The 21,736-nt window shown below is 36.6% G+C and overlaps 1 protein-coding gene across 1 annotated transcript in view; it reads left to right on the forward strand.

Moving 5' to 3' along the window:
• Window positions 1–21,736, forward strand: part of magi2a (membrane associated guanylate kinase, WW and PDZ domain containing 2a) — a 229,420-nt gene that overhangs the window by 197,630 nt on the left and 10,054 nt on the right. Inside the window, exons 12-21 of the mRNA XM_016475753.1 lie at window positions 1,136–1,304; window positions 4,330–4,371; window positions 5,080–5,189; window positions 5,332–5,524; window positions 9,116–9,379; window positions 9,705–9,890; window positions 11,890–12,184; window positions 14,653–14,869; window positions 15,065–15,208; window positions 17,918–18,056. Coding sequence (XP_016331239.1) covers window positions 1,136–1,304; window positions 4,330–4,371; window positions 5,080–5,189; window positions 5,332–5,524; window positions 9,116–9,379; window positions 9,705–9,890; window positions 11,890–12,184; window positions 14,653–14,869; window positions 15,065–15,208; window positions 17,918–18,056 — 1,759 coding nt within the window. The remainder of the gene's footprint in view (window positions 1–1,135; window positions 1,305–4,329; window positions 4,372–5,079; window positions 5,190–5,331; window positions 5,525–9,115; window positions 9,380–9,704; window positions 9,891–11,889; window positions 12,185–14,652; window positions 14,870–15,064; window positions 15,209–17,917; window positions 18,057–21,736) is intronic.

The following is a 21,736-nucleotide window of genomic DNA, read 5'->3' on the forward strand; positions in this document are numbered from 1 at the left end:
ACCAGTAGCCTAATGCGTCTGTGGCACAAAGGCTGTTTCTATAAAGTTGGGCAGTTCCAACTTTGCAAGGACAGTCTGCCGCTTCTGACTCACAGCCTGTAAGTAAGTTTTTTATATTTAAATAATTTGCCACTGATGATTCAAACGCGAGTTTTGAGCAGTGTAGAGTAGCGCTTGTTGTTTCTCTGATCACAAATGCAGACATGGTTTTATGTTTACGCAGCACGATACGCAACGCAATGCGTAAAAACACAGTATAAGTCATTATAATCAGTAATTATGTCCCCACTGGATGCAACAAATGCCTCATTTGTAATGGGTTTTATTGGTTCTGTCTCGTCCTGCTGGGAGACGGCATCACAGTGACGCTTTGTACGCACACACCTCGCTTTTCAGACCGATGAGCTTTGTAAAAATCGACGCGTTTCAGAAAGGCGGGGCATAGGAGAAACAATAATGTACAGTATGTGGAAAATAATGTGTTTTTTGAACCTTAAACCGCATAAACACATTTCTTTTTAACCTTAAACCGTATAAACAAATTTCATTACACCAAATACACAAAATAATGTTCTTTTTAGCAACGTCATATGACCCCTTTAAGAGGAATCGGAACTAGTAAAAATGACAAAAGTGCAAAATGACTAGCAGAGGTAGAGGGTGGGGGAATCAAACTTGGGTTCAAAGCAAGCAATCAAATCATGTGTGACAACAGCTTTAATATTAGAAAAAGTGGACTATGCCTGATTACTGTTCTTCACACATTCTATTTGCATAACCTAATTTTGGGTGTTGTGCAAGATCCCGGTGTATTGAAGTGGTTTGGCCCACAGCTTACATTCAAGATTACATTCAGTGTCGTCAGCAATAGAGAAACGCATCAAGCGTCCTTGATGAGCCCTTGATGCGGCCTTATTTTGCTGAGCTAGAACTAACTTGCCACGTATTGTGTGAGTGTATGCTTCATTTAAAAACTAATTACCGCAAAGCGAGTTCATTGTTAAACACCTTCCTATCCCACGGCCAGTGAAATTCCAAGGCGGAAGTTGCCTGGAAGAGCGCAGTTTGCTTACTCAGTTCAGCATATTAATAAGCTCAGCGCTGGGCGCTTTACTGAATGCCGGTGTATTTGCAGGTCGTGGAACATTGGGATCCTCACAGCAGTCCCACAACCAGTCTATCTATCCATGCTCTCCCTCACAGCGCTCCATATCTGCACTGGCCCTCAGGTCCAGAGTTTGACCTGACCAAGCCTGACCCCTATGACCTGTATGAGAAGTCCAGGGCTATCTATGAGAATAGGCGTAAGTAACTGAAGCAACTTCTTGCTAGCACCTAAAGCTAGCATTAATGCCTACTGCTAATCTGTGCTGTTTACCTACTGTATTTTTCCACTGAAATTTGCACACTTGCTTATGCACATCAAACACCAATTGTATTTCCTGTTATACATGTCAAAAGGTATGTAGCAGCGTGTCCTAATGAGGCACAATGTGCTAAAGCAGCTAACGATAAAAGCTATCTTTTCAGTGAGATTCGGAATGAGTGACATGAAATTTTGGCAATTACTTGATTTGTATTTCTGTAGCATTATGTAAAGTTGCCCTACTCACAGTGAAATCTCATTGGTTGAATTTTCCACTCCACATAGTTGTAAAAAATGTAATGGAAGAAATCGTAGCGTCAAATATCGGCCGTAGAAATGGAAGTTAAATTGAGTTGCTTTTATATAAGGAGTTTTTAGCCACTAAAGAAGCCAAATTTATGTTACAAATGTTGTTAGCTTTTACTACTGATATTAATCCTATCAGAGCTGTACTTGAATGTCTGTTAACAAGAGTAAATAGAGTTCAAGATGGCCACTGAATAAACTGATATTAAACTTCAAATATGTTCACCTACAACTTTCCATTTGGACCAAAAAATGACTTTTACTGGTGCCTTATTGAGTTGGGCCTGGTTAGAACATGGACTTGAGTGACCATGCCAGCTCTCTTGGACTCAAAAAATACCTTTCCATTGTCGTGTCTTACAATGTTGTCCTCCATGGTAAGTGTTTTGAGGTTGTTGCATCTTGTCAGTTTGGAAGTTTCCCACAATGAGATCTGTAGAGCTGCTCTGGGGTCTGGGAGAACTTTAGTGGTCTTAGTGATTTTGAGGTTATATAACACTTTACATTATTAATACAGGTACTTTCTTAACCAAAGAAACCAATATGAACCAACATTCATATTCATTGCATTTTAAGTAGAAGTGTATGTTTAATTCAACAAATAGTTTGAAATGCACCAATTCATACTTATTACTGCACCTGAAATCTACTGCATATTGAACAAATAAGTCTGAACTGTCAATAGAGTTTATTTTGCATTTCTAAAGGTGCTTTAAACTGATTGACAGCGATTGAATCGATAGAGGTCAACATGTTCTGCTGCTAGCAGGCGCTTCTTTTCAACTTCTGTCTGCTCTCCCATTATTGGTCACTTCATCGTTTCACTGGCTATTTGCATAAACCTTTTTCTACTGACATTTTTCAACTGTTTTAAATCAGCAGGTGTGCTCTTCCTCATTACTGTTTCCTAGTCTATACCTCCTCCTTTATTTTGTATATAGTTTTCTCTAGTATTCACAGCTGGCAATGACAGGTTGGCAATGGAAATGTTGGTTAGTGTTGATGATTACTTTCTCTCTTGTGCAATGATCCTCCTTAGAATTATAAGAGGTTTTTGCTTTATTATTATTATTATTATTATATTTAGCATCTATTGTAGATACGCTGGTGATTATAGACTTGGTGTGCAAACAGTTTGGTTTCTCTTTAAGGTAAGTATGCTCGCTTCCTGATAGTTGCTTACATTTTGTATATTTTTCTGTGAGCCACGTCTCATTTTTTGAGGAAGATGCTTTAAACAGCCTCATTTTGTGAATTTGCACCTCTTTCTAAACTGAAAGTGTCAGGAATGTTTGAGTATGTTCAGTCACAACACTGTTAATGTTTTATAGCTGTTTGAAAATGCACTTGATGTTGCAAAGATGCTGTAGAGATTTTGCATTCTGTCAAGATGGTTAATAGAAACTTTTAAAATCTCATAAATACGTATTATATTCAAGCATTTTTTAAGGAGCTTAGGTTTTAACAACAACAACGACACGTATTCTGTTTATGTTAATGCATATTTTATGTCATTTTTGATGGCTGAATTCATAAACCTTTATACTTTTACCTTTTTTATCATTTTATACCTTTAAACTTTTGCTTTATACTTTTTTTGAATGAAACCTTATCAGGACATCAAAAAACACTTTTTTGAACAATATTTATGTTGTAGAAAGGCTGAAATTAATATCTTAGTATTTATGTATTTGCTCTGAAATGGCGTTGTATGGTAAATTCTATCAATCATTAAAAAGTTAATGTATTTAAAGCGTGTTTTCCATGCTCTTCTTATTGAATGCAAAGAAAATTATTTAATCATTTTATATGCGCTCATTTTACAATAAATAATAATAAACAGCAACATTCAACTGCATATGTTTATTGAAACATTCCAAAGCATGCAAAATATCACACAGAGACTTCCACAAATAATTTAATTCTGAACTGATTCATTTCAAAAGAGCTCATTTGCCTAAATGAATCAAACTCTAATGCAATTGAGGTTTAAATTAGAGAGCTTAGCATCTTGACACTGTCGTACTTAAACCAGCCTACTGCTACAGTCGAATGAAAAGCATGTAAATCATCCCAATATATATCAATATGTTGGTTAAATATCACCAGAATATCAACCAGCTCCAGCAGAGAGGCAGATGAGGTTGCAGGAATGATGCCGTTCCGATCAGACTCCCTCTCAGAATCAGGCTCAAGCTTCACCTGGCACCTAGTTTAAATGCAATATACATATAGCATAATGTATGGTCGTGTTTAGGTTTTCAGGCCGAAATGCGCTGCTCATACCGATCTCAGTGTCTGTCTGCTCTGAGCCAGGAGATGAACTTGAGTTTTGAGATATTATATAATTAAAACCCCAAAATCAAGAACTGACTTCATACATCCACTAAAAAACACCTAAACACCAGTTGATTAAAAGTCAGTCAGAATTGTCAAAGTAGTTCACATCATTTTATTATGAAATGACATTTTAAGTGTGCTTTAAGTGCATTTTTTGTGGGCACTGTATATTCACATATATCTTCATTGCTTTGTAGCTGTTGGGCATTATATTAGTGAGACAGGTGATGTATATGTTGTAGTTAGTATATTTAGAGTTGTGTGTGTTTATATAAGCAGTGATTTATGGGCTGTCCTTGTATCTCTCCCTTTCTTAGAGCCAGGGCTTCCTCGAGGAGCTCTCCTAGCTGACCCTTCCGGTGAGTAAATAAATCTACACCCAAAACAGAAACAATCTGACAGGAGTTTGTTGAAGTTAATTTTTTATATCCAGTTTTTATGACCTCTATAATATAATATAATATTATATATATATATTTTTTTAATATTTGGCATAAAGTTTGGCCTGCTGCAGTTTGACATTTTTCTGCATTTATTATCTTCAAATACTAAAATCATACGCCTAAAATCATATGCCAATTTTAAGGAAATGTTTCATCAAAACTATCATTACAAAAAAAAAAAAGGCTAGAAATAATATTTAGTATTTATGTATTTGCTCTGAAATGGTAATAAAATAAAGTCTAAATAGAAATTACAGTGTAATGCCTTGCACATTAAAATCATTTAAAGGTGCATCAAAAAAAAGTCAAATATAAACTCGAAAATATAAATGCAAATAAAGTCTGAAAGTCTAGTATTCATTTTTTATGCACTTATTGTGACCTCTGTGAAATACTAGCTGGAGATTTTATTTTTTGCCAGCTTTTGCCACTTGTCATTCGCACTGCCTTGAGAATGAAGCTCTCAATGCAGGTTCAAGAACATAAAATGAATGATTTTACAAATTAAGTACTCAATTAACAGAAATGGGGGTCTTAAATGTCATCCAGAACACTAAATTACACTTGAAGGATGAGAATAGTCGTAGTTGTGAGATAAATGTGTGCTTTCATTAACACCATCAGAGTTCCAGGAGGTGGAGGTGCACTTGCGCAGACAGAAGTCCGGTTTTGGCTTCAGGATCCTGGGCGGAGAGGAACCAGGACAGCCTGTGAGTCCGGAGGCTCAGAAGAAGGCCCGTACTCTAGGACTAACCACACGCTCCCTAAAACAGAGCTCACTGTCATTTGCTACCATGATAATGTGTCTGTTCGTCCACTTTAGTTTCCTTATATAGTTTAAAGAGAGTCTGTAATAACCGTGCTGTGCATTTACAGATCCTGATTGGTGCAGTCATCGAGAAGAGCCCAGCAGATAAAGACGGGCGTCTCCGGCCAGGAGACGAGCTGATGTCAGTCGATGGGATCCCTGTGGCTGGAAAACCCCACCGTTACGTCATTGACCTCATGCACGGGGCGGCTCGGACTGGGCAGGTTAAACTCACTGTACGACGGAGAATTCAGTCCACAGGTGAGGAATGGCTGATGTTTATTTCATTTGTCTACCAACAATGTCCAACAGTGAACGTACATCTTTTAATATAGTGTCATATCTATTGTGTTTAATAGCAATTTGTGGTAGAAATGTCATTTTTAACATTTTGAGTGGAAAGTGGCTACCTTCTTTGTCTTGCTAAGGCTAATTTCATTGCTACATCCTAAAAACACAGTTAAACAACAACGTTTCTGCATAATATTACAAATATTACAGTTTGATTGGAAATGACACACAATCATAATATCAAAAGTGAACATAAAATGTTTAAAAAAGCTTTTACACCCCACAAGCAAGCTAGCGAAACACAAGGGATTTGACTGTTTATTTGTGTTAAATCTGAACAAATATGTGATATTTACCTTCTTCACCGTCACATGTGTTATATTTCATCTCAAGCATGCACTTCACTGTTGTCTCCATGGTAACCAAGTACACTAACATTCGATTTTTGTTATAAAAATGTAAATTTATTAGGGTCAAAATTGATTGTTGTGGTGGAAATGACACCAAATGAGGAACATTCATATTTTAATTGGCATAAATTAAACAATGAAATAGTTTATTTCAGCTTTGTTTTAAATGATCATAGTTCTAAACATGTAACATGTATTTTCAAAATGGATTTTCATAGTTTAAGATTAAAAGTCTGGGTCTAGGACAAGAGTTAAGCAATAAAATATGCTCATAAAACACATCTGAAAAATAACAAGAATAAAAGATGGTAGCATGATCCAAAGTTTCCAGTGCAGATTTAATATGATGTTCATATATCAAAAGAGAGAGAGAAAAAAAATGACATTTGTTTTAATAATAATAAAGTTATAATAATAAACCCTTGGGGCATAAATCTGCCTGAAGCTGAAGAAACAACCTTTAAAGGCTAAAGCTTGTCATTTCCTGACAGTTACAGCATTTATAGATTGTTGCAAAGTATATATATGGAGGTAATGAAGCAGGTTCTGTTAACTCTGCTGCTTATTATGTGTCCTCTGTCTGTCTCTCTCCCGTCCACTCTGTCTAATAATTCTTGGTGTAGCTGAGGCTCAGATTCTCTCCCTCTCGAGCTCTACCTCCCTCATCCATCCCGCTGTCTGGCTCATCCTCTCAGTCTTATCTTCCCTGGACAATCGTTTCTCCCCCTTTTCATCTCAGTGGAGCGGTTGAGGCAATGTCTGGCTGCTGGCTTTTTTTGGCTTACCGTTTGATCACAGAAGGACTTCAGACCAGCTTTAGCCAAACCCTATACTATAGACTCTTTCTTTCTTTCTCTCTCTCTCACATTCACTTGTATTAATCGTAGTTGATACCTGTTTCTGTATCTAAAAATTGTATTTAATGTTTTTAATGTACCTGTTAGAGGTAAAAAATAAATAAATAAATAATATATTAAAGTTATAATTGTTCTAGTAATATTTTGAATATAAATATTGAATATATATATATTTGAATATATTTTGAGTATAAAAATGTAATTCATTCCTGTGATGCAAAGCTGAATTTTCAGGATCATTACTCCAGTCTTCAGTGTCACATGATCCTTCATAAATAATTCTGATATCATACTTTTTTTAAGATTCTTTGATGAATAGAAAGTTCAAAAGAACAATGTTTGTTTGAAATAGAAATCTTTCGTATCATTATAAATGTATTTTCTGTCATTTTTAAACTATTTATTGTGTCTTTGCAGTATAAAAGCATATAGTTCTTTCAAAGAAAACTAACAAAATCTTACCCAAGCTTGTAAATCGTTATATAAGGTACAACGGAGCTAAAGGCCCACCTTAAGAAAAAAATGTGCTATTCACTGCACCTAAAATGTATAATTTCAGAAAAAATATATACGTTGTATTGGACATTAATGGAGCAACAGATTTTGTGTGAAAATAAATCATTCAAGTTGTTTCTTTTGTTTAAAAATCTTATAAATGTATGAGGTGGCATGATGGGCCTTTTACTCCACACACGGGGTAAAAGGCCCACCAGCATGGGGTAAAAGTCACACGGTATTGATACAAATATTTCAGGTAAAATAATGTTAAAATTTTTAAGCTAATTTTTTTTTTTTTATTATGTCTAAGTTAATACTTGTTCAAAACAATCACTTTAGCAAAGTTTGTACTATTTTCTGCTTATTTTGAAAAATAAAATATGAAATGTCATTAAAATACAGAAACAAAATCATTTTAATAAGTAAAGATTCTGAAAGTATTGAAGGATATTTAATAATAATTGAATATTTATTTACAGTAGTAACAACAAATGATATTTTATTATATGATATGATTAATATCATGTTTTTAAATATGATGGTTTCATTCTAAACATGGTGATTATCTCTAATATGGACACCCAACATAATATATGATATGTACCATCTGAATCTAACCATGTCATCTCAACAAATGGAAAAGTCAGCCATCTATTAATTATCATGTTAATTACTGTGTGCCTTTAGCCCTTTAAACAAAACTGAAAATCATAAAGAAGACCTTTGTCTCAAAATATATGCATTAATTTGAGCAATTCTCATTTGCTACTTAAATCGACAACATTTAAAAAAAAAACATAAAATATTAGATCAATAAGCACAGAATCAACTTTGCGCTGCTGCGCGCGATCGCATCAAAGATCAGATAAATACACGCGTGCGTCATGAAAAGCGGATGTTTTGGAAAGTACTACTCCACGTTTTTGTGCCATCTAGTGGTAAACTTTAGCCCCGTTGTACCCTACTATGTAAAAATATTGTCACTTTCAAAACCTCCTTTCCTGTCCAAAAAGATGTTTTCATGTTCTTATTTTGACTAGATACTCATGAAATTCTGAAATATACAGTTTAGTGGTCATAATACAGAAATATTTGACTGCACATTGAATGCAACGATTAACCAATTAGAATCAAATATATAGAATGTGTTGTGGCTTTGCAGCTGCACAATCATCTCATAGTAAATCATCTTTTTGAACCCCTTTCATAGTAAAATTTCATAGTACTGAGACAGCTTTGGTCAAGGTCACCAATGATCTGCTAATAGCCTCAGATTCTGGTTCTCGCTCTGTTGTTATTCTTCTTGATCTCAGTGCCTCTTTTGATACTGTTAATCACAACCTTTTAATCAATCGTCTCGAAACTGTCTTTGGTGTTTCTGAGACTGTTTTAACCTGGTTTAGATCTTACCTCACTGATCTTCAACAGTTTGTTTGTATGAGTGGTTTTTGGATGGGCTCTGTCCGTACGGGTGTTCCTCAAGGTTCAATTTTAGGCCCCTTACTTTTATGCATTTACATATTTCCACTCGGACTTCTTCTAAGATCACATGAGCTTAATTATAATTTTTATGAAGACGACACTCAGATTTATATTCATTCTAGGCCTGGTAATAATTTGGATGTTTTTTTTTTAACACATTGTATTTCTCAGATAAAATATGGATGTCTGAATACTTCTTGTGTCTTAATAATGATAAGACTGAAGTCTTGCTCATTGGCTCCTCCCATCAGCTTCGTAAATATATATAACCATTGATTTCAGAGTCCTTTTCTTTCTCGCTGTTTTATCTTCAGGTGAACACTGTCCAGAGAATGGCCGCAGTCCTGGATCGACCCAGCACAGTTCCCCGAGGAGTGACTTCAACTCCAGAATGTTCTATAACAACTCCGCCCCCTTGCAAAACTCTGCCCCATCCACCACAGGCTCCTCCCCACCAGACACTGTAGCCAATCACAATCTGCAGCCTAGTGATGTCACCATCCAGCGCAAGGAGAGCGAAGGGTTCGGATTCGTTATTATCAGTTCACTGAACAGGCCTGAATCTGCAGCTGCTGCTGGTAAGGAATAATTATTTTTGTACACTTCACACACTTTAATTTGAACTTATTTTCAATCTGGAATGTTCCTTTACTGTAATAGCTTACTCAGGTTGGCTGCTTCAAAGGGCAATAGTGATTTTAAAAGTGCAGCATGTCCTCATAAACCTGTGTATTAATAATGGATGCACTCCTTTTTGAGTGCTGAAGAGGCTAGTTACAATGTTCTAATGCAGCGCCCACACTCGTATATAAAAACAGATCCACTAACAGGAAAGGACAGAGTGCAGATAGAGAGCTCTCTCGATGCGTTACGTAAAAAGTATTTGTGCGTGTGTGTTGTCAGCCGTACCCCATAAGATCGGCCGGATCATTGAGGGAAGTCCAGCAGACCACTGTGGGAAGCTCAGGGTTGGAGATCGTATTTTGGCCGTCAACAATCAGTCTATCGTCAACATGCCACACGCCGACATCGTCAAACTGATCAAGGACGCGGGACTCAGCGTCACACTCAGGATCATCCCTCAGGAGGGTGAGTTGACATCTGTGAAACTGTTTGAATGGGACTTTTACGCAAAGATTGACTCTTACATAATTCTTCTACTGAAACGACTATGTGTAATAGCCATTTCAATGTTAAAATACTTTCTTTTATCTGAGTTTAATATGCAGAGACAACTTTAAGTAAGCCATTTACAGGTCGACTTCCTGAACATTGCTCTGACATGTCAAATGGCTCAACCAATAGTGTGAGGTTGGGCGGGACTACCTGTTTTTCTGAACAATGGAAGAGGGTGGGGTAAAAGGACTGGTCAGGGTGTTTGTGGAATGTTATTTTTGCCGTGTGCTTTGTGAAGCAGAGATTTTACGCTGTAGCTTTAAGGAGCCTCTGACTGTTTTTTTAAATAATCTGAATTATTTCAAACAAGCTATCCTTTGACAATTTTTTTTTAAAGCATAATATAAGTATTTTTAGAAGTTAAAATGTCATTGGATGCTATTACTGTTTTTTTCTGAATGGTAGTTTGTAGGGCTGTCAAAATAGCTGAAAAACTAAATTCGAATTTTGTACTTAAACATTATCAATATTCTAATTATATTAGAATTTAAAAGGCATAATTTCAGTTAGGGTGGGAAAAAAACTTTTGGCTTCTCTCCTGAGGCCACAAGAGGGCGCATCGAACAAAATAATAAAAACGTTTTAATAATAGCATAATAAAATATAATATAAAATATAATAATAGCATAATAAAATAACACGACTATCTTTGAAAAAAGTGCATAATGTTTAAAATAATGCTTATAAACCTTATATAATTAAAGTTGCTTAAACAATTAGAAACAAAACAGAATAATGCATGTATGCATAGTTTAATACAAAGGACCGAAAACCAATCACAAAGAGTACTTTCTTCATTTAAAAACATGAGATGCAGTAGGATGGGGAAAAACCGCCATAAAGTCTTGAGACATGTTTTTAAAAAGTTGAACTTACATTAATTTTACATGGCTTTCTAAACATGTGGCTTTCTTGTGCGAGACGCGAGTGTAACAATGATAGATGTCCCTCTAGAAAATGTGATAAATATGCATTCTGTGTGAATGGTTTGGTTTCGGTTTTGACGTAAACAACATAATCTCCGCATTATGGTCTTTTTCCCGCAATATTTTAATGAACAACATAGCAGTGCCGCATCTAGTGGGTTCAACTGGATAGGCTAAGAAAAACATTAAAATGCAATGACACTTACATCGTCATCGTATCTCGTGCACCACTGATAAAGCTGCCTGATGCACACCTAAAATTTGAATGCAATGTTTTTGCATTAGAATGTGGATTTTTATTTTAAATTCGACGAATATTCGAATTTTTTTTGGACAGCCCTAGTAGTTTGTGATAAAATTACAGGGGGGTTGTGAGATTGTGCCTGAAATGTCAGTGCTAAAATTAAATACAAATGTTTAAAAAAAAATACAATTTAAAATTGCAAGAAAGTCATACAGGTTTATAATGACATGAGGGTAAGTAAATGATAACAGAATTTTCATTTTTAAGTGAACTATCCTTTAGAAATGCAAATTCACGAAATGGTTGCACCATTTGTTTATGGTACAGAAATCCACTTTAACTATTCATTGGCATTCTTTTTTCATGCTAACATGCTTCCTTTCTATGTAAATTATGTTTATTATAGATTCCGCCTTATTCAAAATTGCAATGCTGTGCCGTTTAGTAAAGTATGCCAGATTATGGAGATTATGGTAATACTTCATGAACTAGCGCTCAGAACCAGCCTCCAACATGGAAAACTGTGGCATTCAAATCATTCAAATTGATTTTGGGCATGTTTGCGATGTTATTTTATTTGCATGATTATTTCTGTGAATTTAGTGGTAAAATAACATAGACGGTACATGCAAACGGTACTCATGCAACCCTTAAACTGTTGCTTTAGAATTTAAAAAAAACCTGTGTTACAAAGAGAAGCTCTGAAAATAGCTTAGCTTTTTGTCTTTTCTCCATTTTTCAGAGACAAACAGCACGCCTTCTGCAGGCAGCTCAGAGAAGCAGAGCCCTATGGCCCAGCCCAGTCCAGTTTGCCAACCCAGCACTGTGAACCAGACGGGTGCTGCCCATCCACCCAACTCCACCCCTCAACCCAACTCTGCACCTCAGCCCGGCCCCATAATGCAGCCTAGTTCAGAAGCACAACCGAGCCCTGTCACTCAAACCAGCCCAGCTAATCAGCCTAGCTCAGTGACCCAACAGAACCCGCCCACCCAGCCATCCGCAGTGCCAGTACAGATCTACAGCAATGACAGCAGGCAAGGCGCCAACACAAATTACATTATTACTTAAATATGTTTTAAGCTGTTGCACTAGTTTTACTGTTGCTCTGCTCTAGTAGCTACTCTACTAAAGTTCACTATTTATAGAGTGAATCTGAACCTCTCTGAGTCACAGACTCCCTCTCACTGTTAGGTTGTTGCGTAAAATCACTTATCTCTTACAGAACTGAATAATTTACCTACATGGCTCTTTAAAACAGTTTTTAATCATTCATATAGCCTGCAGGGACCAATGATTTCACTTCCTCTCCATGCTCACTCAAGTTTCAATATACACCCTAGAGCTCCTCAGGCTTCGCCATTTTCAACAGAACATTATCCTGCATTAAACTTTAAAATTCATTAGAGAGGTAGCTCCGTCAGTGGTAGGTCGTTTTTGACGGCATCTGCTGGAAATATTATGAGAGAATCTCCCCATTCTTATATATACAGTATATATATATATATATATATATATATATATATTACAGCTTTTGTTGGCGAGTGTAACAATGATAGATGTCCCTCTAGAAAATGTGATAAATATGCATTCTGTGTGAATGGTTTGGTTTCGGTTTTGACGTAAACAACATAATCTCCGCATTATGGTCTTTTTCCCGCAATATTTTAATGAACAACATAGCAGTGCCGCATCTAGTGGGTTCAACTGGATAGGCTAAGAAAAACATTAAAATGCAATGACACTTACATCGTCATCGTATCTCGTGCACCACTGATAAAGCTGCCTGATGCACACCTAAAATTTGAATGCAATGTTTTTGCATTAGAATGTGGATTTTTATTTTAAATTCGACGAATATTCGAATTTTTTTTGGACAGCCCTAGTAGTTTGTGATAAAATTACAGGGGGGTTGTGAGATTGTGCCTGAAATGTCAGTGCTAAAATTAAATACAAATGTTTAAAAAAAAATACAATTTAAAATTGCAAGAAAGTCATACAGGTTTATAATGACATGAGGGTAAGTAAATGATAACAGAATTTTCATTTTTAAGTGAACTATCCTTTAGAAATGCAAATTCACGAAATGGTTGCACCATTTGTTTATGGTACAGAAATCCACTTTAACTATTCATTGGCATTCTTTTTTCATGCTAACATGCTTCCTTTCTATGTAAATTATGTTTATTATAGATTCCGCCTTATTCAAAATTGCAATGCTGTGCCGTTTAGTAAAGTATGCCAGATTATGGTAGTCTGCTGAATACTTCATGAACTAGCGCTCAGAACCAGCCTCCAACATGGAAAACTGTGGCATTCAAATTGCATTCACAGATTTTGGGCATGTTTGCGATGTTATTTTATTTGCATGATTATTTCTGTGAATTTAGTGGTAAAATAACATAGACGGTACATGCAAACGGTACTCATGCAACCCTTAAACTGTTGCTTTAGAATTTAAAAAAAACCTGTGTTACAAAGAGAAGCTCTGAAAATAGCTTAGCTTTTTGTCTTTTCTCCATTTTTCAGAGACAAACAGCACGCCTTCTGCAGGCAGCTCAGAGAAGCAGAGCCCTATGGCCCAGCCCAGTCCAGTTTGCCAACCCAGCACTGTGAACCAGACGGGTGCTGCCCATCCACCCAACTCCACCCCTCAACCCAACTCTGCACCTCAGCCCGGCCCCATAATGCAGCCTAGTTCAGAAGCACAACCGAGCCCTGTCACTCAAACCAGCCCAGCTAATCAGCCTAGCTCAGTGACCCAACAGAACCCGCCCACCCAGCCATCCGCAGTGCCAGTACAGATCTACAGCAATGACAGCAGGCAAGGCGCCAACACAAATTACATTATTACTTAAATATGTTTTAAGCTGTTGCACTAGTTTTACTGTTGCTCTGCTCTAGTAGCTACTCTACTAAAGTTCACTATTTATAGAGTGAATCTGAACCTCTCTGAGTCACAGACTCCCTCTCACTGTTAGGTTGTTGCGTAAAATCACTTATCTCTTACAGAACTGAATAATTTACCTACATGGCTCTTTAAAACAGTTTTTAATCATTCATATAGCCTGCAGGGACCAATGATTTCACTTCCTCTCCATGCTCACTCAAGTTTCAATATACACCCTAGAGCTCCTCAGGCTTCGCCATTTTCAACAGAACATTATCCTGCATTAAACTTTAAAATTCATTAGAGAGGTAGCTCCGTCAGTGGTAGGTCGTTTTTGACGGCATCTGCTGGAAATATTATGAGAGAATCTCCCCATTCTTATATATACAGTATATATATATATATATATATATATATATATATTACAGCTTTTGTTGATAAAAAAAAGCTACAATTTTGAATTTCCACATTTTTGCAGACAAGTTTGACAAGAAATTGCAATAAAAACACCATAGAAGTAGTCCAAGTCTCACTTGTTATTGCATATATTCCAAATGTTTGCATAAGATTCAACATCACCAAATGCCCTTGGTTCTGCTCTGATTGGTTGTTCAGCTACAGGTCAGAGGTGAAAGCAAGACAGGATGTAAAACCTGATATTCGGCAGCCGTTCACTGATTACCGGCAGCCCCCGGTGGACTACCGACACCCTCCTGTAGCAGACTACCGACAGCCACCAACGCTCGATTATAGACACCCCCCGCTGCTGGACTACAGACAGCTGTCCACTGACCCTCGCACCTTCCCCTTACCCGACTACAGGATGCCACAGGTAGCTCTGCTGCCACTATGTATTCATGCATACACTGTGCTACAGTTTTATATGGAGTAGAAATACACACTGATATCATAATTCTTCACTGAAGTGGCACTGACAGTTCATTTCCATAATGTATGCATTATGCATGTCCATAAAATGTCCATAATATGTGTGTGTATGTGTGTGTGTGTGTGTGTGTTTTTGCAGGATTTTGATTACTTCACGGTTGATTTAGAAAAGGGTATGAAAGGTTTTGGCTTTAGTATCCGTGGAGGCCACGAGTATAAGATGGACCTGTTCGTTCTACGATTGGCTGAAGATGGACCAGCAATACGCAATGGAAGAATGAGGGTGAGCTTTCTGTCCATCAATCCATCCATTATCTGTCTGTCTATCTATCTATCTGCCTGTCCTTCCATCTGTCCTTCCATCCATCCTTCCATCATATCTCTGTCTGTCTGTTTCTCTGTTTGTCTACCTGTCCTTCCGTCCGTCCATCCATCCTTCCCTCCATCCAATCATCCTTCCATCATCTCTCTGTCTGTCTGCCTGTCCTTCCGTCCGTCCATCCATCCTTCCCTCAATCCATCCATCCTTCCATCATCTCTCTGTCTGTCTGCCTGTCCTTCTGTCTGTCCGTCCGTCTGTCCATCCATCCATCCACCATAATCTGTCTGTCTCCCGCTCTCTGTCTTTTGGTCTATCCATCGATCCATCCATCCATCATCTGTCTATCTCTGTCTGTCTGTCTATTTGTCTATCTATCTATGCATTCATCCATCATCTGTCTTTCTGTGTGTCTATCTATCTATCTATCTATCCATCCACCCATCCATCCTATTCTGCTGCTATTCTGTTCCTTGTTCAGCTCGTATCTGTAATGAAGCTGTCATAGCTAATGTGAATAAAACAGTCCCCTTAGGATATTCTCTCTCTTTTTGTACCTCTCATTACAGCCTTTCATATTTAGTCCATTACCTTCAGATCACACTCAGTGACCGTTACCTTCCATTCAAGAGCCTCAGTTCTGACTGTAAACATCATCCTGTCTTCTTTTGGGGCGTGAATATAACCGCAGCACAAAATGTTTTTTGAATCTATAATTAGTTTGTGGTGGAACAGACCCGTGGTATTTAAAAAAGTCCATTAAGCATGAAGTCATATAGCCCCCAGTAGACACTGCTGCTGCTGCTGTCGATTTCCACACATGCCCTCTAGATACACCAAAAACATGAGAGAGCTGCTGACACTGCTAGCTATGATCCTTTTACTAACAATTTCCACCCCAGAGGTCAGAGGAACCGGCCCCAGACATAGTGTAGGAACAAAAAACGAGACACTCCTTGTCAGAAATGAGAGAATTGAGGGTCATACTGCTCTCTGCCCCTCATTCAAACAAGATCTTAATGAGTCATAAAAAACTAGCCGCCCAGCACTGGCAGCGACCTGCCAGGACTTCCACATTATCCAGACCATTTGAGAGGAATACTCCATTTGTTACTATAATTGGCTCGTTCTTTTTCCCCAGCCCCTGGCCAATTAGTCCACAGACACAAGACAAGTTCAGTGCACCTACATGCTCAGCATCAGCATATATGCTTTTCCTGTTTTAGGGGCACCTATATTTTCAAAATGATGCAACCTTGTCTAGATTATTTGTTTGTATGTTAAGGGAAATTATGATATTTATTATGGTATTTATTAAGGATGTGAAAAATTGTTTTTGTTTGTTTTTTTTCAACCGTATTTTCTTCTCTAATAACTGATTAGCAGAACTAATATTCAAATGAATTATACAAAATTATATGATTATAATTTTTATTATTTATTATGTTGTGCTGTTTTTTTTAACACAATGGCAAACAATCATTAGGCTACTACAATATAAAATTAATTATATGATATTATATTGTATTATATTATAATTATAATATATATATATATATATACGTGTGTGCGTGCGTGCGTGCGTGCGTGCGTGCGTGCGTGTGTGTGTTTTTCTACGCAAATTAGGTATTATAAATTAGTCTGTATCATTAACTAGTCTATAGGTTTTCTGAATGATTAGTCAAGAAGTAATGAAGCAGAAGAAGAGCAACAAAAAGGAACAAAATGCAAGGGTCCCAAGACACATTTTTTACTTTATTTTCAACTAGTTTTAACATAACACTTTAAAGAAATGTTGGCAGAGCAAGACACTGAAAAAGGGTGGAGATAAATCCATCTACATGGGAACATGGATAAACAACAAAAAATGTGTGTTTGTTCGACAGGGTAACAGAGATATTTAACAAATGAACAAAAAATCTTTAAGCTTTTTATAACACAAAACCATCTTAGCCCACACACACACAAAATGAGACCTACAGATTATGCATAATAACAGGAATATTGCTCACAGCAAATGATCAGACAGTCTGACAGTACTGACAGTAATGTTCTTGAAATGTATTGTTAAAGGTGGTGGATTCGCTACACAAGTGGCACTTTGATGGCTATGCTGTAATGAAGATGAATTTAGAGACACAACTGCTGCTAGAAATATTAAGATAAAACATAAAATATGAAAAGAAAAAAATAAGTAAGTTGGTGGGCAACTAATTGTAGTAATATTGATCATACCGGCTTCCTTTGTATCAAAGAAGGGCAATTAACCAGTCCCTCATTATCCCCAATAGCCGTACACCTTCCTCACGGTTGATGAAGAGCATCAGTATTGTAGCTCATAGGAACCTTGTACCCATGATTCATTCATCCATTTATGTTAATTCTGAAATTAATGAGTACTCGATCTCATTCATGACTGCTAATGCTGATTAGCGCTTAACCGAAACAGCCGACATGAGTTATGGACCTATATTGATCCTACTGAATAATTATCCTTAATAAATGATAGTCATATTAATTTTATAATTAAAACCAGAGAGGGTGCAATTCAAAGCTGTCGTAGGTTTTTGAATGCTAGATGAACATTCTGGAGAGTAGACCGTTTTGCTTATGGATTTTCCATCAAAAACACCTTTTCAAACAGATAATAGCCATATTTTGTCTGTTTTTCAGGTTGGTGATCAGATCATTGAAATAAATGGGAAGAGCACGAGGGATATGACCCACGCTCGGGCCATTGAACTCATCAAATCGGGTGGCCGTAGAGTTCGCCTGCTGCTCAAGAGAGGCACAGGGCAGGTCCCTGAGTATGGTAGGTTTACACAGACTGTCTGAACACATACCTTACTGCTCAGAAATGTCTACAGCTTTAGTTCACTTAGTTTACAGGGTCTCAAGAGATGGAGTAACCATCAATTTGATCTTTGGAGAAGGTCATATTTTATTGGGTAATGTATTAAGAAATGTATAATATAGCAGATTGGCAGAAGATCACAACATACATATTGAAATATGTTGTGAAATAATGGATTATTGTAGACTTATTCACACCAGGAGCAAGATTTGTGCAGTTGACGGGTTTTATTTGATACATTATTATTAATATTCTGCTCTCAATGGGAATTCCTAGATCATTTTAGAAAAAGGTCACCATCAGTTAGTTTTTCTCAACTGCTTTAGCTCATTTATTGAATCAGTCTTAAAATTCTCTAAACTGTAAGTGCAACTGTGACAACTGTTTTTAATGGGACATAGCACAAAATGTATAACTCACCCAAAACATTTAATTCATGCTTCGCAACTTGTTATTGTGTCATTAAATTGGCACCAAAATGAAAATGTTTTTGTCATCATGTGAGCTATAGTGGTCAAAATGTTTAAATCAAAATCAAAAATCAAAATTTTTTTTTGCTTATACAAGAATATCAGTTTTGTCTAGCTGAATGCTATTGTGTGTCATATTGAGCTTTTTAGAATCAGATTTCAAGAGTAAGTAAAATTAGGGCTATGCTCAACAAACTTCTCTATTCTTCAAAACAGGTTGCATCGCTTCCGATTCAGGTCTTTTGTATGTTTCGTTAAATATTTAACCGTTTTACTCAAGATGCCTTCAAAAGAAATACCAGGGATCATCTTAACTGATGTCCATCACATATGCAGATTGATATCTACAAGTTGTATTTTTCTTCTTTTCACTAACTTTCTAATGTTAAAAAAGAATGAAACACCAACAATAAAAACATCAGTTTATACTGCTGTTAACACTTTCTCCAACAGGCAATAAAGGAATGTTTTAGTTGTGAAGAACATGACAGTTTCACTGAGAATTAACTAATAAGTTTTGATCAGCAAGTCATGTGGATTGTTATTCTGCAAAGTATTGTACTGTACTTACTCTTTTGGACACGTTTGCCAAAACATGTACAACTTGCATAAAATTTGTAAGAAATTCAATCATTGTTCAATGATCTGAACTTACTGTTTTGAGAGAGAAAAAAATCGAATTTAAGAATTGAGCCAAAGCGATTGAAAAAAAACCATTCTCTTGTACACTAATACAATTTTCCTGCTAACACAACACTTCTTTAACATGACTGTGGCAGCATGCTCTTTGTATTAATGCAGATATAGCTAGTCTTCTTCTCTTTCATCTGTGTTATGGCTGTTAGTAAATAATTCTCACTTCCGTTCCCAATTTTCCTCACTGAATACTATCTCAGCACTGATCTTAATACTGTCTTAGCCTGTGGCTGCTGTTCTAACCCTAATGATTGGTCTAGGTTGTTACTTCACCTCTTATAGGAATGGTACCTTCCAGTCTCTCCATGTGCATGAAAAGTGACAACCATGGCTCCCCCTATTTCTTCCTAATGGGCCATCCTAAAGACACGGTTTGTAACAGAGTGCATGCGTTCTAACACACCAGTCATCATTCTTTCTTGGAGTGCTGTGGTTTGGATTGTTTTTTTTAGAGTTTTTTTTTATTATTCATTTAATTTATATGTACAGTATATAAAATCAGTTTATAAATTATAGCATATATAGTTGATGACATTGTGTGTTTTGGATCTGAATCTGTGTTAGCGAATGTAACTCACATGTAACTTGTCTTTTCATAATATAATATTATGAAATCTTAGTTTTGATATTCAGACATTATACACACAGTACTTATAACATAAGCACAATAATCTTCACTCATTAACCACAGACAGTTGTGAGAGAGAGACCTTGATTGGAGGACTATACTGGTTATTATAACACACACATATTACAGTATTTGTTGGTTTGCAGAAAAATGTGTCAAGAGAACATTTAGTATAAAGGCTGTTTTGAACTTTCTGTGAAGGGGCGATAAAAATAAAAAAAAAAGTCAAATTTCTTATACATCTGTAGATATTTACAGTATGTATTGCTGTCAAATGGTTTAAAAGCATAATTTTTTTTCAGTCAGTGGAACCATCATTTCGACTAATTGGTCATTGCCACAATTATAAACCTAGTTAAAAATGTCATGTTTTATTTTTATATTTTATCAATATATTTTGTTTTGCTGTATAATTATAAATAGTAATAAACTTCCATATTTACCTGTATGTATTTTTACTAAACCATATCATAATATGCACAATGCTACGCATGAATTTCCATGAGCAATGACCCAAGTGAATCATTGAACTGATTCTTTGAAGCAAACAAGAAAACATAAATGAATCGAATTTCCCAGCTTTGTCACCACTTTAATGAAGTTTAAATCAGAGATCCTATTAAATTATCTTTGTAGTCGCGCTCTCATACTCCAAACTGGCCTACCGCAGTGGTCTTTAGGAAAATTAGTGGTCTAATAAAAAGTGCATTAAAATCATTGCAATTTTATATCACCAAATAATTATATTGAATATATTTTGAATATTCAATATATTGTCCAGCCATACTCTATTTAGGTCATACAGTGAAAGCACATGTCTATTGAAATTGACACATTGAAAGAGAAACAGCAGATCTACCCCTAGACGCACATACACTTTTAACATTCTTGTAACTGACTCTCCATTGTGATGAAACCTTAACACCTATATGAGCTCCTAACAGCCACTGAAACAACCCAATGTGCACTTTACTTTGAATTCCGCTCACACTTGGCCATCTCTTCTCATGCATTTAGTATCCTACTGAGATCTCAGTGCCGCCACAGAAACCTAGCTGAAATACAGTCATCATGGGATGGTTGTGCCAGCCTCTGTGGTTTTATATTCCATACCTGTCTTCTATTTCACAGTGAAAAACCCTTTATGAGCTTGGATTCATGTTTTTTCTCTATAGGCCAGTGATTTCTACACCTGGACCATATAAACGAGAGAAATTTACCACAGTAGAGTAAGAAGAATCCAGCACAGAGACACAATGATACATAATTGTTTACTCTTGCTGTATTTCCGTGTATTTGGAGCTTAATGATAATGCGATGCTGTTGTAAGTGTTTGTTTTCTTGTGTTGAAATGAATTAATTCCCAGCCAATTCGATTGTTAGCACAGGGGCGTAGATTACGCGGGGGACGTGTCCCCCCCCCCCCCCCCTACATATCACGTAAATTCATCCCCAGCACTTTTTCAGGCAAGTGTGTTTGCATAGAGGTTTTCAAGAGCCAGTGTGAATAAATATAGATTTAAATTCAAAGAGACAGGATAGTCTGTGCATGATCTGATGTTTTATTCGGACCCAGAATAAGGCGAGATGAACATCACGGAGCGCTAAACACTCATGCAGTGTATGTTTCATTCATACTCGAAGCCGGAGGCGCTCTCACACAGAAAGTCGTATGAGGAAATTCCTACTATGGACAAAAGCGTCCAGCTATCGCTGTATGAAAACAGTTTTCAGAAAAACGGAAACGTTTGGAAACATGAAGACTTTAAACATACAATTGCGACAATATGGTTTATTTGTGTTTGTCAAGTCATCTCCAGGTAATAAATAAAGTATATGAACAA

This window comes from Sinocyclocheilus anshuiensis, unplaced genomic scaffold, assembly GCF_001515605.1.
Source record: "Sinocyclocheilus anshuiensis isolate Anshui unplaced genomic scaffold, SAMN03320099.WGS_v1.1 scaffold200, whole genome shotgun sequence".
In the NCBI taxonomy this organism is placed as follows: domain Eukaryota; kingdom Metazoa; phylum Chordata; class Actinopteri; order Cypriniformes; family Cyprinidae; genus Sinocyclocheilus; species Sinocyclocheilus anshuiensis.